The sequence below is a fragment of the Clarias gariepinus genome, chromosome 4 (genome assembly GCF_024256425.1).
Source record: "Clarias gariepinus isolate MV-2021 ecotype Netherlands chromosome 4, CGAR_prim_01v2, whole genome shotgun sequence".
NCBI lineage: Eukaryota > Metazoa > Chordata > Actinopteri > Siluriformes > Clariidae > Clarias > Clarias gariepinus.
The window spans coordinates 39,565,001-39,581,578 of NC_071103.1; the positions used below are offsets into that span (position 1 = coordinate 39,565,001).

The 16,578-nt window shown below is 41.6% G+C and overlaps 1 protein-coding gene across 2 annotated transcripts in view; it reads right to left on the bottom strand.

The window, feature by feature from the left end:
- LOC128520130 (rho GTPase-activating protein 21-B-like) overlaps positions 1–16,578 on the bottom strand; it is a 66,373-nt gene that overhangs the window by 37,612 nt on the left and 12,183 nt on the right. For both annotated transcript variants that reach the window (XM_053494186.1, XM_053494185.1), the window contains exons 2-3: positions 4,782–4,976; positions 3,370–3,391 (exon numbers count right to left, since the gene is read on the bottom strand). In XM_053494186.1, coding sequence (XP_053350161.1) covers positions 3,370–3,391; positions 4,782–4,976 — 217 coding nt within the window. The remainder of the gene's footprint in view (positions 1–3,369; positions 3,392–4,781; positions 4,977–16,578) is intronic.

Consider the following 16,578-nt stretch of genomic DNA (forward strand, 5'->3'; position numbering starts at 1 on the left):
GAATCAGAAAGTCTCAGTCGAACACTTAAACGTTTTGCCAGAGCCACTAGTATGCTTGAGGGTGAGGAAGGCGAAGGAGGTGGACGACATCGTGACGTCGCTCCAATAAGAACCGGAAAATCAAAACCAAAATCAACAGAAGAAAAAGATTTTCAGAAGTTTTTTTAATTCTCCAACTTTTAATAATGTTTTCTTTATAGTGATGTAAAGCAGCAGGTTAGTGTGGTGAGTAAAAGACCTTTTACAAGTGTCACCACGTGTCCTAGGACTAACACTCCTTACAGATTCCTCTCCTGTTAGATTATTAGTAGCCCTGGCCCACATCATTCCTGTTAATGAAAGCAAGCCGAGTTAAAATTCTTGACCGTCTATACGACCTTTACGGCCAATAATTGTGAGGGTGCGCGGGATGTTCATAGCTGGTTCGACCGAGGCAATTCTTGACTCATTGTGACAATTTAAGAAGGTTTGTAGATAAAATGTAGCAACTCATAGGAGTTCAGCACAATTCTGGACTGAGCTGAAAAGTAGCTGAGTGGATTTACTTAGCTACTGTACTCAAATAATAATAATAATACTGTACTCAAATAATAATAATAATAATAATAATAATAATAATAATAATACTGTACTCAAATAATAATAATAATACTGTACTCAAATAATAATAATAATAATAATAATAATAATACTGTACTCAAATAATAATAATAATAATAATACTGTACTCAAATAATAATAATAATAATAATAATAATACTGTACTCAAATAATAATAATAATAATAATAATAATAATAATAATACTGTACTCAAATAATAATAATAATAATAATAATAATAATACTGTACTCAAATAATAATAATAATACTGTACTTAAATAATAATAATAATAATAATAAAAATAATAATATTGTACTCAAATAATAATAATAATAATAATAATACTGTACTCAAATAATAATAATAATACTGTACTTAAATAATAATAATAATACTGTACTCAAATAATAATAATAATACTGTACTCAAATAATATTAATAATAATACTGTACTCAAATAATAATAATAATACTGTACTCAAATAATAATAATACTGTACTCAAATAATATTAATAATAATAATACTGTACTCAAATAAAAATAATACTATACTCAAATAATAATAATAATACTGTACTCAAATAATAATAATAATAATAATAATAATAATAATAATAATAAAACTAAACACAAATAATAATAATAATAATAATAATGTACTCAAATAATAATAATAATAATAATAATAATATTGTACTCAATAATAATAATAATAATAATAATAATAATACTGTACTCAAATAATAATAATAATAATAATAATAATCATAATAAAACTGAACACAAATAATAATAATAATAATAATAATAATAATAATAAAACTGAACACAAATAATAATAATAATACTGTACTCAAATAATAATAATAATAATAATAATAATAATAATATTGTACTCAAAGAATAATAATAATACTGTACTCAAAGAATAATAATAATAATATTGTACTCAAATAATAATAATTATAATAATAATAATAAAAGAATAATACTGTACTCAAATAATAATAATAATAATAATAAACCTGTACTCAAAGAATAATAATATTGTACTCAAATAATAATAATAATAATAATAATACTTTACTCATATATTATTACTTACTTAATATTTTACCTAGCAGTATCTCTACTTGTACTAAAACTTAAGTACAGGATTTGTGTACTTTGCCCCGAGGAATCACAGACCAACTACTACATTATGAAAAACTGCTTCAATCTACCAGCGAATAACTCACACGCTGTTATGATGTCTTTTTAAACCCGACTACGTTTCAACCTTTTTTCACGCGTACTGAATTCTGAAAACATCCCGATGAGTCCTTTAGATTTCAGACGATCTTGAGGTCACACTGTTTCAGGATGTCAGTTTGGAATGTGGGAAACTATTTCTGTTCTGAGCTCGACAGCAGGCCGGTAGTGTGTGTGCTCTCTGTCTCACACCATGCGCTGAAGATCCTCTAACGATAGACATAATGACCACAGTCTGTTTACGTCAATTATCTGGAAATCATTTTGTGCAGAAAACTGGCTGGCTTTAACCACATACACACACTGATGTAACCAGGATATTTTCTGTCCTGTAGCACGTTTCATTTCTATTTCCCCATCATCGTGATGGTGTCTGTAGCTGTGCTGTGAGTCTGGTGTGTTCTGGATGAGCTTCTGCACAGTGCTCACGCTCCGAGATGTTAAAAGTTTCTCACACAGCCTCAGCGTCAGCTGTCTCTGGTCTCAGTGGCAGTAAATCGGCGTCTGATGATGTCAGCGCATCAGACTCTCTTTGCGTTTATGCACAAACCCTTCGTCTACGATGTGTGATGGCGGTCTGTAGACCTACACTTTGTAGTGACTCAGTGCTCTTAGAATTTACAGAACGGAGCTTTATCGAGGGGCCAATACTTTTTATCTGCATAGGGCTTTTACCCAAACCTTTAAGCACGCGACACAACTAATTGCATATGTTATCCGTTTATATAAAGGGTGGCGGTTATTCTGCGAGCCGACTGCCCACGACCTCCCGCTGCACGGCATGCTGGGGGCTTTCCGGAAAAGTCCGCTGCCTCGATGAGCAACTGGGTCAAACATGGGCCACTGAGAAGAACACAGCCATCTGATTGTTCTGCACAAAACCCGTGGAATGCAAGACATACACACACACACACACACACACACACACATATATGTATATATATATATATATATATATATATATATATATACACTTAGGAATGTGATGGTCTGATATGAATGTGGCCTCACTGTGTTCCAGCCCATGGGAAACCATGCTGTGACTGACAGGGTTATTAGACCCAGGGAAGGAGGAGTCGCCTACGTATATGTCAATCACAATGAAAAAGGCGTGGCCTATTTATGTCATTCACAGTGAGGGAGATGTAGCCCCTGTATATGTCAAATACAATGAAGGCTGTTTCCTATGTGAAATGAAGGAGGCGTGGCCTCAGTGTCTCAGTCTAAATGAAGGAGGCGTGGCCTCAGTGTCTAAGTCTAAATGAAGGAGGCGTGGCCTCTGTGTCTAAGTCTAAGTGAAGGAGGCGTGGCTTCTGTGTCTTTCTGCTCAAGAGAAGGGACATGAATAATCCTCATGTGTGTATAATTTCAGTATAAGCCCCGCCAGCCAAAAAAACACAGTTTCACAATCTCTCTCGCTCTCTCTCTCTCTCTCTCTCTCTCTCTCTCTTATAAGCTGTACCAGAGTAAACAGAATAAGCACACATGTAGGTCAGGGCTGGATAGAAACTCACCTCCACTTCCATTGTCTTCATCCTGGAAGAGAGAAGAGCAGAGTGAGTTTTAAAGACATATCAATTCCAGTACAGAGCTAAATGAAATCAAAGAGACGAGCTCGCTCTTTTCACTTCATTCAGAAACACTGCAGTGCACTCTGGGGAGCATCAGAGTAAACACTACACCTCCGAACACACCAGGCGTCTCATATAACACAGACAGCATTCTCACATCACCTCTATCTCCACCTTTACCCCCATCTCCACCTTCACTCTCATCTCCACCTTCACTCTCATCTCCACCTTCACTCTCATCTCCAATCTTACCATCACCCTCATCTCCACCTTCACCTGCACCCCACTTTCACCCTCACCCCCTTATCTCCACCTTCACGCCCATCTCCACCTTCACCTTCACCCCCATCTCCACCTTCACCTTCACCCCCATCTCCACCTTCACCCCCATCTCCACCTTCACCCCATCTCCACTCTTACCTTCACCCTCATCTCCCCCTTCACCTCACCCTCATCTCCACCCTTATCTCCACCTTCACCCTTATCTCCACCTTCACCCTATCTCCACCTTCACCTTTACCCCCATCTCCCCCTTCACCCTCATTTCCACCTTTACTCTCATCTCCACTTTCACCTGCACCCCATCTCCCCCTTTACCTGCACCCCACTTTCACCCTCACCCCCTTATCTCCACCTTCCCTCCCATCTCCAACTTTCCCCTTCACCCCATCTTCACCTTAACCCCAATCTCCACCATCACCCTCATCTCTACCTTCACTCTCATCTCCACTTTCACCTTCACCCTATCTCCCCCTTCACCCTTACCCCAACTCCACCTTCACCCCATCTCCACCTTCACTTCCAGCTCGACCTTTACTTCCAGCTCCACCTTTGCCCCCATTTCCACCTTTACTTCCATCTTCACCTTCACCCCATCTCCACCTTCACCTTTACCCCATCTCCACCTTTACTTCAATCTCCACCTTCACCCTATCTCCCCCATTGCTTCCATCTCCACCTTCACCCCCATCTCCACCTTTACTTCCGTCTTCACCCTCACCTTTACCCCATCTCCATCTCCACCTTTACCCCATCCTCATCTTCACCCCATCTCCACCTTTACTTCAATCTTTACCTTCACCCCATTTCCACCTTCACCTATATCTCTACTCCATCTGCAACTTTACTTCCATTTCCACCTCTTCTCATACTATAGACAGAGACACATACAGACAACACATAGATAGATAGATAGATAGATAGATAGATAGATAGATAGATAGATAGATAGATAGATAGATAGATGACAAACTATTAAGATGACAAGCTGACAACTAAAACAACAGGTCTTAGAGAGACATACAAATAGATGGATAAATAGACAGACAGACAGATGTCTGTGTGCTGACCCTTACCTTAAAGGAGGAGTGTACAGCAGACTCGGGAGGGTAGACGATGAAGTGGCGCAGCGTGAAGCCGAAGCCCTGTGAGGTCCGGTGCAGGAGCAGAGTTTTAGGACCAGGCCAGGAGAAGAGCTGGTCCACGGGCACCATAGGGGACATGGGGGACATGGGGGACAGCTCACTTGCATCAGGCCCATCCTTCTTGCACTAAGAAAAGAAAGAGAGTTGAAGAACTGAACCCAAGATTAAAAGTCACATGACAATAAAAGAAGGTATGCTATAGATGTATGTACAATTTACTTATTAAAAAAAACGATAATAATTAACCTGAACATAAAAACCACATTTATAATGTGTTATGTTTATTTTAATAAAATGCCTTGAAACCTAAGTAAATATTCCTCAGTGTACAGATGCAGAAAGTCTCCTGTTTCCAATAGACGAATCTTCAAACTTTCCGAACGTCCCCCGTTTCTGCCATGACAACGACAAGTACACAGGAAACACCGTGACTCACTTCAGCCATCTTTAAGAGACAAACCCAAACCCAAACCCACCCACCCACTCGTACAATTCACTAGCACACTCACACACACATAAATACCACATTACACACAACCATACACACCACAAGCATAATTAAAACATTCAGCACCTAGCCACCATATCAAAACATTTAGCTAATTACATGACGGAACCTAGCGAGATACAATAACAGCAAAAAAACAACAACAAAAAAAAAACTCCCCCACGTCCACAAAAATTTGTGTGAATGCAGTAATGATCTGTACACACTGGCAGGAACGCAGTAGAAACCTCTGGATTTAGTATTGTCTCCACTGATATACAGCTGTTGTGGTTAAAAAAAGAAACGCCTGGGGAGGATCCGATCGAAGCAAGACGGAGGAGGAAGTTAATAAGGACGTTTTATAGACAGACAGGGCAACAGTGTAACTAACAGGTCTTAGGGACTTCATTGATGTAGGCTTCATTGACAGAAATCACACCATCACTTGATTCTGCATGATCAGCACCTGGGAAGGGTGTGGCATGATAAGATCAGATGTAAACTTGTTACATTTTCCCGAATTTTCTTCTCGATTCTGTAAAGCTGATTTGCAACTACGAGCATTGTTATAGAGCGGTAGTCCTTTGAGAAGTTTTACCCCAACGTCTACTATTTACTGTATGTCACATGCTCTTTTTGTGTTCATGCTTTTTATGTTTTTAAAACAGACGTGTTTGTTTAAACCAGCGGTTCTCGATATGGCGGAAAAAAAATGTACGGTTAGCAATAGACGCTAAGTCTGTTTAGGGAGTGATTCAAATGGGAAAGTTATCAACACGTCGGGGAAAAATGTTCATATTTCCTATACTTTGGTCTGGTTTCTATCCTTGTCGTGACTTTATATTAACCAAAAACACACACATTAACAAGGTCCATTTGAAAGTGCTGTAATTTCAGTAGCAGTCACGGATATATATATATATATATAACGAGAGTAGCTTGAGTTGTTGTCATGGCAACAAAACAGCGCGTTCAAACGTTTGCCGAGTTCTTGTTTTTACTAAGAAAATTTCACACTCTTTCTCAACATGGCAGCGGAAAAAAGGACTTTTTTTTTCTTTTTTTTAGCTAACAAAGTGGATTTACATCGCGATTAAAATTGTACAAAGTCTTTTTTTGGAAAGTCCCCAGCACATCTGAGGGAAATGTTGATCTTTCCGATCATTCTGTCTGGCTTCGACTCCGGCTCGGCGTTTACGCTGCCCAGAAACACAATTTCACAAATTCCCTTTTAATGTGCCTTTATTTTAACAGCAGCCATGGATATGACTAGTGACTTACACTGTTGTCATGGCAACCGCATAAAACAAAGAGAAAAAAAAAGTTCTGGAGGAGTTTATAAGGGACTGATTTTACCAAAACCAACTTTCCTATGTGTGTGTGTGTGTGTGTGTGTGTGTGTGTGTGTGTGTGTGTGTGTGTGTGTGTGTGTGTGTGTGTGTGTATTTCCAACGGTGGTACCATAAGGCAGCTCTGTCATACCTCAAACACAATACCTCCCTCTTACACACACCCACACACATGTGTAAATGCTGACTCACACCTTACAGTAGGTTCTCACACATAAATCTCACTTATTGATTTCCTTTTCATCACTTCAATTATATTTTTAACTCAGAAAACAACATATGTTTTAATCTGGTTGCACAATAACACACACACACACACACATAGTGCCATAGCTTTTAAACTAATCCACTCTGTGTCGATCCAGACTCGTTATTGATTTTCCATCTGTATCCAAAACGAACGCCGATCAGTAACAGTGCAATAATTAAAACAATTGGAAGGAGTCTCCAGTTTCAGGAATTTAAAAAAAAAAACTGTTACATTTTAGGCTTTAAGCCAATATCCTCAGGATGATGTTCTGAGGAGTTTGTTTCCATAGCAACGATATCGTTTTTCTTCTCCCATGCTATCCTATCTCCAGCTGGACCAACTGAACATCATGTGAATTGGCAGTTGAGCTGAAACAAGCTGCGCTCTGTCATTCCACCATGAAATCACCACTATTTTTTTTTCCTTCCAAGATGACGATGTCAGTGGGTTTGGAATGTTTTCGGTTGATGTGAGGAACACTGGGAGACGAGACAAGACGAGACGAGACGCAGCGAACACAAACCCCATCGCTCATCTCATCCCGTTTCGCTCCGGCTTTTTTTAGGCTGGTATTTAGTTCCGGCCGTCTGTGGTTCACCCCGACACTGCGAGCTTTCACTGTCTCGCTTTTCCTTATAACAACGGAGCCTCACATGGGCTTATTTTTACCCTCTGCCCCACAGGCCGCTGTGTGAAGGACACTTGTTCATGTGTGTGTGGTAACAGGAGTACCGGAGGGGGCATTCCGGCATAATCGCATTCCACATTCGCCTTCATGTTTTAGGATTCTCCGCTCTGTGTGTGTGTGTGTGTGTGTGTGTGTGTGTGTGTGTGTGTGTGTGTGTGTGTGATTTATTCTCTAATGGACTGATGATCCTCTGGGGTTACTTGACCACACCGAAACACTTTAACCCACACACACTCTTCTACTTGTTATTGCCGGCATACACACAACCGCAGAATCCATTCTGACCCTTTACACCTCCTACATGACCCACATGAGGCCAGTTTTGGATATAAAACTAGTCAAAATAGATTAACAAAAACAAAATAACAATGTTTCATTGCACTGGAACATAAAATGAGTGCGGCTTGTGGTTTAATAACGGAACGAGGAGCTATGACCTGCTTGATATGATAAGTTAATTGGGGGAGGAGCTAGGTCTATATAAGAGCAGAAGAAGGGACTATTGTTTAGAGGAGGAGCTAGGTTAATAACGGTTCATGGGAGGAGACAGGATTGTTTAGGGTTGAGGAAATAGGCTAAGAATATAGAGAGGAGCTAAGGCTTACAAGATTGTGGGAGGAGCTTAGCCTATAAGAAGAAAGCTAGGGATTTGGAAGAGGAGCAATATGCAATAAAGCGATTTAATACACTGCCTAGACAAAAGGCATATAGTCTGCCTAGAGTCCTGGAATATGGCCGTGCCATTAGGGAAGAAAAACCTGTAGGATTAAGGGTGTAGGATGTAGTGTGTAGGGTTCTACGGTGTAGGATAGAGTGTGTAGGGTTTAGGGTGTAGGATGGAGTGTGTAGGGTTTAGGGTCTAGGATAAAGTGTGTAGGATGGAGTGTGTAGGGTTTAGGGTGTTGGATAGAGTGTGTAGGGTTTAGGGTGTAGGATGGAGTGTGTAGGGTTTAGGGTGTTGGATGGAGTGTGTAGGGTTTAGGGTGTAGGATAAAGTGTGTAGGATGGAGTGTGTAGGGTTTAGGGTGTTGGATAGAGTGTGTAGGGTTTAGGGTGTAGGATAGAGTGTGTAGGGTTTAGGGTGTTGGATAGAGTGTGTAGGATGGAGTGTGTAGGATGGAGTGTGTAGGGTTTGGGGTGTAGGATGGAGTGTGTAGGGTTTAGGGTCTTGGATAGAGTGTGTAGGATGGAGTGTGTAGGATGGAGTGTGTAGGGTTTAGGGTGTAGGATGGAGTGTGTAGGATGGAGTGTGTAGGATGAAGTGTGTAGGATAGAGTGTGTAGGGTTTAGGGTGTAGGATGGAGTGTGTAGGATGGAGTGTGTAGGATAGAGTGTGTAGGATAGAGTGTGTAGGGTTTAGGGTGTAGGATAAAATGTGTAGGGTTTAGGGTGTAGGATAAAGTGTGTAGGATGGAGTGTGTAGGGTTTAGGGTGTTGGATAGAGTGTGTAGGGTTTAGGGTGTAGGATAGAGTGTGTAGGGTTTAGGGTGTTGGATAGAGTGTGTAGGATGGAGTGTGTAGGATGGAGTGTGTAGGGTTTGGGGTGTAGGATGGAGTGCGTAGGGTTTAGGGTCTTGGATAGAGTGTGTAGGATGGAGTGTGTAGGATGGAGTGTGTAGGATGGAGTGTGTAGGATGGAGTGTGTAGGGTTTAGGGTGTAGGATGGAGTGTGTAGGATGGAGTGTGTAGGATGGAGTGTGTAGGATAGAGTGTGTAGGGTTTAGGGTGTAGGATGGAGTGTGTAGGATGGAGTGTGTAGGATAGAGTGTGTAGGATAGAGTGTGTAGGATAGAGTGTGTAGGGTTTAGGGTGTAGGATAAAGTGTGTGGGGTTTAGGGTGTAGGATGGAGTGTGTAGGGTTTAGGGTGTTGGATGGAGTGTGTAGGGTTTAGGGTGTAGGATGGAGTGTGTAGGGTTTAGGGTGTAGGATAAAGTGTGTAGGGTTTAGGGTGTAGGATGGAGTGTGTAGGGTTTAGGGTGTAGGATGGAGTGTGTAGGGTTTAGGGTGTAGTTTTAACACAATTATACACCGACATATTAATGAGGAAATGTGGGTAACCTGAACTTAAAGTTATACATTACCCTTTACTCCCCCTCCCCCTCTCTCTCACTCTTACTCTCTCACTCTTAATCTCTCACTCCCACTCTCTGTCTCTCTAGCTGCACTAGTGTGTTGTCACTCGGTCAGTGGTGTTAAAGGTCAGCTGGCGATTGAAGCGAAGCACCTGCGGGGTCAAAGCCCTTTCCTGTTGAAAAGCTCGTCTGTGCTCCGTGGTTGCTTTGAAGCCCGTGTGCTTGATGCACCTTTAGAAAAGTGTGTAAAGGTCTGCTTTTATATTTTATTGATGAATAGACTCGGAGCACATGACATTCCTTCTCAGCGAAACAATTCTCACACACACATTACAGCATTGTCCAGGAACTGCCTACCTGACCCACATTTCCACACACTCTCACTAGGCCCAGTGAAACCAGCGTAGGTGTGTATTGTCCTCGGGCTTGATTTATTGTTCGTCTTCTGTTTTTATTACAGTGTGAGAAAGAGCGCGACTACTAAACTGGGTGGAGGTCATACAGTCAGAAAGCTGTACTAAAATAAATAATAAATAAAAAAATAAATAAATGATGGGCTCGAGGACAGAATAAAAAATATCACTTTAAACCGGCTTGGTACCGCCCACTAACACACTCGTCCCACAAACTAAACAGCAGCGGCAGCACTCCTGATAGTGGTGGATCAGATGGTTAAGGCTCTCCGTCGTTGATCAGAAGGTCGTAGGTTCAAGCCCTAGAAACTGAAAGTTGCCACTGTTTAGTTCTTGAGCACGATCCTTAACCGTGTCTGCTCCAGGGGGCGCTGTGTACTGGCTGACCCTACGCTCTGACCCCAGCTTCTTAATGGGGATGAGATTGAATCCCGAGAGAGAAACTCTCGGCCCTTGAGTAGATTTCCCCTCATGGCGGTCACTTTGAACGCAATAACGTCCAGAAGCAGTAGCGCTAACTGCAGCAGTCTGAGAACGTACAGTAATTACTGGGTCTCGGTGTGTATGATGACGCAAAGAAGAAAATTACAGCTGAGGAGCAAATTATAGTCAAGTAGAGTCTGACACGCAGGAGGAGAGGACTGAGACATCATAAAACTCACAGAAAAGTCACATTAAAACTGGATTTAAATAAATACTTAAAAATAAAGAAATATAAAACATCACTCAATATGAGCAATTTGCACGGAAATAAAATCTTATTAAAAGAGATTTTAAATCATCAGACAATAAATCAGACATTACACTAAACAATTACAATAAAAGATGTTTAACGCGCACACACGTGGTCACAGTGTTATAGTAAACAGTACACGCATGCACGGATGTTGATTATACCAGTAAGAGACGCGCACTAAGACCCAGCAGGGGAGACGATTACCCACAATTCCGCAGCGCAAGAAAGAGAGAAAACATTGGCTCAGTTGTGATCACCTGACGCTCGGCGTCAAAACAAAAAGCGCATGTGTGATACATGATACTCGGTACTCGTAAACCAAGATTTGTTCGTTTTTCAAGTCAAAGTTTATTAAAAATCTTTGCTCGTCTTACGGAACAGAGAAATCCGCTAATTCACTGTACAGGTTTGGAATTCTGACTTGTGTGTCTTGGAAATACTGTACAGAAAACCCAGCCCTGAATTCACCAGGCGTGTGAGTGTGTTGGTGAAAAGCGCACACATCTGCCAAAACATCTGTCCAAGTCTCTAGTGTCTAAACGCCGCTCTTCTTAACACAGCAACTCTGAGTCACGACAACCACAGGTTTTTATGCTCTTTCGCTCTTTCAGGGAAAAGCCATGGAGTTCAGCACGGCTCTGTTGTTCTGCAGTGAAAAGTGTGTGTGTGTGTGTGTGTGTGTGTGTGTGTGTGTGTGTGTGTGTGTGTGAGGGAGAAAGAGAGAGTTAGAGTTGGGTTTAAAGAGCTGAGTCAGGAGCAGAAAAGAAAGGAAACAATATTAAAGTAAGTCAGTGCTGACAGACAGACAGACAGACAGACAGACAGACAGATAGATAGATAGATAGATAGATAGATAGATAGATAGATAGATAGATAAAAGAAAGTGGAAGAGAAAGAATAAGAGAAGAGAAGCTAACCACATAAATTGAGTCATTTGAAATATGCGCCACTCAACCCTCTGTGTGTGTGTGTGTGTGTGTGTGTGTGTGTGTGTGTGTGTGTGTGTGTGATAGTAAAATTAGCTCCCCTTGTAGTCCCCCTCGAGTGTAAACAAGGCCAGAGTGTGAGCACATGGTCTCCCTGAACTGGCCTCAACTGGCCAATAGGTGTGTTTCCTTCTGGACACTCGTTCATCTCTCTCTCTCTATCTTTCTCACTCACACACACATACACACAGACGTATAGAGCTTATAGACCGACAAACCACAAGGACACTTTGGTTCACAGATTAGTTCCCAACATCCAGCCACTAAACAGATCCATCCATCCAGCAGGAACTAAAGGAACCAGAGCCAGCAGCGTCGGGTCCAGGTTCTACCCCACATCGCCCTGCTGACCTCTGCCATTTCCCGGCCGGTACTTGTCCTGTGACTGTGAAGGTCCACACTGTGTACTCTGATAGACGGATGAAAGACTCGTACCATATGTCTGTAGAACCCGCCCATGACGGCACCGTGGTTCCTCATGGTTCCCCCCTGAGCTAAGGGTTAAGACCCACTGAGAGTGAATAATACTCGCGGCCACACAGACCGTAAGTGACGCGAGAGCTCACACTCCTGGGAGGTTTGGCATTTTTGGGAGAGCCGATAAACTCACAGCAGGCTTGTGTGTTTTATCAGAAGATGCCGTCTCACGCCGGAGGTTAAACACACACCTCGGGAAGCGCTCCAGCAGCGTGGAGGCGACGTGCTCAAACGTCCGTGTCGTACACTACAGCATCGGTCAGGAATGTTTTCTCTTCTTCTCGGGTTGCGTCACTTTTCAGGAAGTTCGCTCGAAGAGAATCTCTCAGTCGCCCAAGCGCTCGGCTTGTGCAAGAACACATCCTTCACCAGGCGTGATGGTGGACGCGCTGAACAAACACCTCCGCCGAGACTCACACGTGACTCACGGCTAGAAATGAACTCACCGCGTGAAAGGAGCAGGAATTAAACGCTGACATAATACTCTTACTGTGACCTTGCCAGGTTGATGAGCTTCCCGTAACAGCACGTCCCCACGTGGTCTTTAGTAAAGCAGCTTGCCAACTGTTACAACGTTCAGTTACTAAAGAACAGCATGTCACACTTTTTAGCCCTTTATTGCTGCGTTTACAAATGAGGAATGATGGGAAACAAACAAATCAGGTTCAGGTTCCGTCAGCCAGGAGGACAGACTGACAGACAGTGAGGATTTCAGATTAAGGGTCAAGCATATGAGATCAGACAAAGAAAAAGAAGGACAGACAGACAGGAAAATTGAGATGCAGACAGACAGACAGATAGACAGTACAATGAAAGACAAATACAGAGAACGGCACATGAGGGACAGATGAAGGGACAGTATGATGTGAGCCATATAATGTCAATAATGCTTCATTCCATTATTTATTTTGCTGTTATTGTGTGTGTGTGTGTGTGTGTGTGTGTGTGTGTGTGTGTGTGTGTGTGTGTGTGTGTGTGTTATTGCTGCTGTTGACTGTTTATCTGTTTTTTAATATCTTTTCCTTATTTAATTACATTTCTCACGGATACAAGCAAAACATTTTGTACGAAGAATGTGCAATGACAAGAAGAAAAGACATTTATTAATATAATGGACAGATAGAGGGACAGACAGACAGATATATGGAGTGACAGAAAGGAAAGAAAGACAGATGAATGGATGGACAGAAAGAAAAACAAGACAGACATCTGTCTTACTGACAGACAGATGGAGAAACAGATAGAAGGACAGATAGAAAGACAGACATATGGGGGCCTGGCAGGAAGACAGGCAAATGGATGGACAGAAAGGAAGACAGAGAGATTCATGGACAAAGAGGAAAACAGAAAGATGAAGGGACAGAGAGGAAGACGGATGGATGGACAGAAAGTAAGACAGACAGATGGATGGATGGACAGACAGATAGAAGGACAGAAAAAAAGACAGAAAAATGGAGGGCCAGACATTAAGACAGATGAATGAATGGACAGATAGGAAGAAAGGAAGAGAGAGGGACAGACAGGAAGACAGACAGGTAAGTGGACAGATGGGAAGACGGAGAGATGGAGAGTCTGACGGGAAGACAGAGATAGATGGATAAACAGATAGACATCTGTCTTCCTGACAGAAACAGAGAAAAACAGATGGAGGGATAGGCAGGAAGACAGACAGATGGAGTGACCGAAGCTTTGCTCTTCACCCACAGGACTTAAGTAAAACTGCGTTAATGCAGCATGCTCTTCTTCTTACTGGAGACTCCAACATGCTTCATCTGCAACTGTCAGTGTTAGCACCAAAGCATGGGTTCTCTAGGACACATGAAGCCTGTCCCTGCCTCCTGCTTGGAGACCACAGGATCTTGCTCTGTTTAGAGGAACAGACGGAGGCTTGTGACCGGCCAGCATTCACAGAGGAACCAAAGAGAAACAGCAGCAGGACAAACTTTGTTGTTCACCAACATCTTGTGATCAAACTGATCTGTTCCTTATTTCAGGAAAACCCCAAACCCCAGCTCTGGCACGACTGCTCCTGATCATCACCAGGATTTAATCTGCTGCTCCATATCAGAGCTAAAAGCAGCGATCCCGAACCACTAAGCTGCTCCTGATAATTATCTGACATGTCGAATCGGGTGAATCAGAGGGGTCTACAGCCCTGAGGACTCTACCCTGCATATACGTTTCAGTAACTCAGGATAATAACTACACCGCAGCGAGACTGTAGAGCTGCTTCTACTACAGAGTTACAGCCTCGTTATCGTTAGAAGGTTGCTGAAGTCTCAGGCCAGGTGAGTGTGGAGAGTCACAGGTGGCTCTCAGAGGAGTTGTAACCTTAATCAATAACCTACTACTGGGAATATGTGGAGAGCATAAATATGTCCTCAGCAATCTCCACATCTTCATCCTGGGCAGGGCATCAGTGAGAACACCAGTCCATCTCATTTACACCAAGGGGCAAATCACTGCTATCTTCATCTTCTAGGAGGTGGAAAGAAAGCCGGAAAACCTCAAGGGTCTCTACATGGATGCTGGGAGAACATTTGACGCTCCACACAGATCAAACCCAGACCCTGGAGCTGTGAGGCTGACTTGGTCTTCTGGTCAATATAATGAAATGTTTCATATCTTTAATCTCAGTGAGAGGTTGATAAATACATTTTCTTCCTGATCTGTTTGAGAAAGTTTTAATCCTTAATATTGTTTTGAAGCACATTAATAAACACTACCCAAGCTGTCGAAGTTATTTTTAGGAGGAGTTAAGAAAATCCTGGTTTGAAAATGCGTCTGAGGGTTTCCTCTTTCTTGCTACATCACTGCTCCTCGTGAACAAACTCCTCGCACCGGCTATGTCTCAGGAACCGGATATGATACAGTAATAAGCACTATGGAAATAGAGCTGAAATGGAGCTTATTGAAGCAGAAACTCCAACTGTCTAAAACAATGTCGACGTCATCACGTCGTCATGACAACCATATTATAACACTCATCCACATTAGTGGTTCCTGGTAAAACGTCTAAAATCAGTGAAAGACTCGATGCTCATCCTGTACTTCATTCTATGCCGATGAGTTTAACAGGATTTCACACTCCCCTCTACTCACAATACACCGACGATACTCAGCTCGAGTCCTGTCTTTATGGTTAATAATGCATTGTGTCGCAACAAAGCTTTACATTCAGGTTCTTTCACTGGAGCTCCTTTGAACTTTTGAAATAACGTGCACTTCAAAGCCTTCTTAGAGATCAGACGCTCCTTTCTGATTTGTTTACTTTTCCTAGAACCACTTCCTGGCTGGGTCAGAACCGGACATGTTCCTCTTTATCTCTGGAAAGAATAAAGTCATTGTGGGATAAAATGTGTGGAATGTGTTAATAAGCGCAGGTGTGGAGGTGCTGAAAGACGAGGTCAGCCATCAGCTGGGAATAAGCTCACCTGTGTACAGGTACACCCAGGACCGAAGCTGGGTCAGGAGGGTCATGTTCTCTCTCTGTCTGTCTGTCTGTCTGTCTGTCTGTCTCACACATACACACATGTTCTGTCTCTCACACTCGGCTCAGTACAAGTCTTTCCTCTGTGACTCTGTGTGCCAGGGATTAATTAAGGAATGAATCAATAGTTTATTAAAACCTGTCACATAAATAAAGTCTGGTCTGGCAAACCTGCAGCTCCACGTGTCACTGGTGAAGAGATAAATGTTTGGCCCAGGGTTTTACAGTATAGTATAATATTACACATGAAACGACAGAGACATATAAAACACCACCTCCACCTGTGCTTGGGTTAAATACAGTAATAATGCACAGCAACCTGCATGTTTAATTACGAATCAAATGACATAAGATTTAATGCTTATACTGAAAACCATTTTAGGTTCCATCAAGATTACAGTATTTTTTTTTTGCAACGATTACATGATAAATTGAATAATGAACAAAAATGATTACAAAGCACATCAGTGCTGTCAGTAATTTAACATTTCTATGTATTAATAACTCAGTTAACACATTGTTTATTTAATTTTAAATAAAATATTATTTATTTTATAATAGGAGGAAATATTTTAGTGATGACCTGATTTTAAACATGAATGTTTAATAACGTACATACAACCCATCAGGGATCTTTACTGTACTGATTTTAAGATGCAGCTTTAATGTCTTACAAAAAACATATAAAACATTTCATTGTAGTCTTTATTTAAAAATATATATATTTGAAAGTGAAAATTGCTCCTCAGTGGCATCAGAGCTTTTTTTTTTTTTGGCAA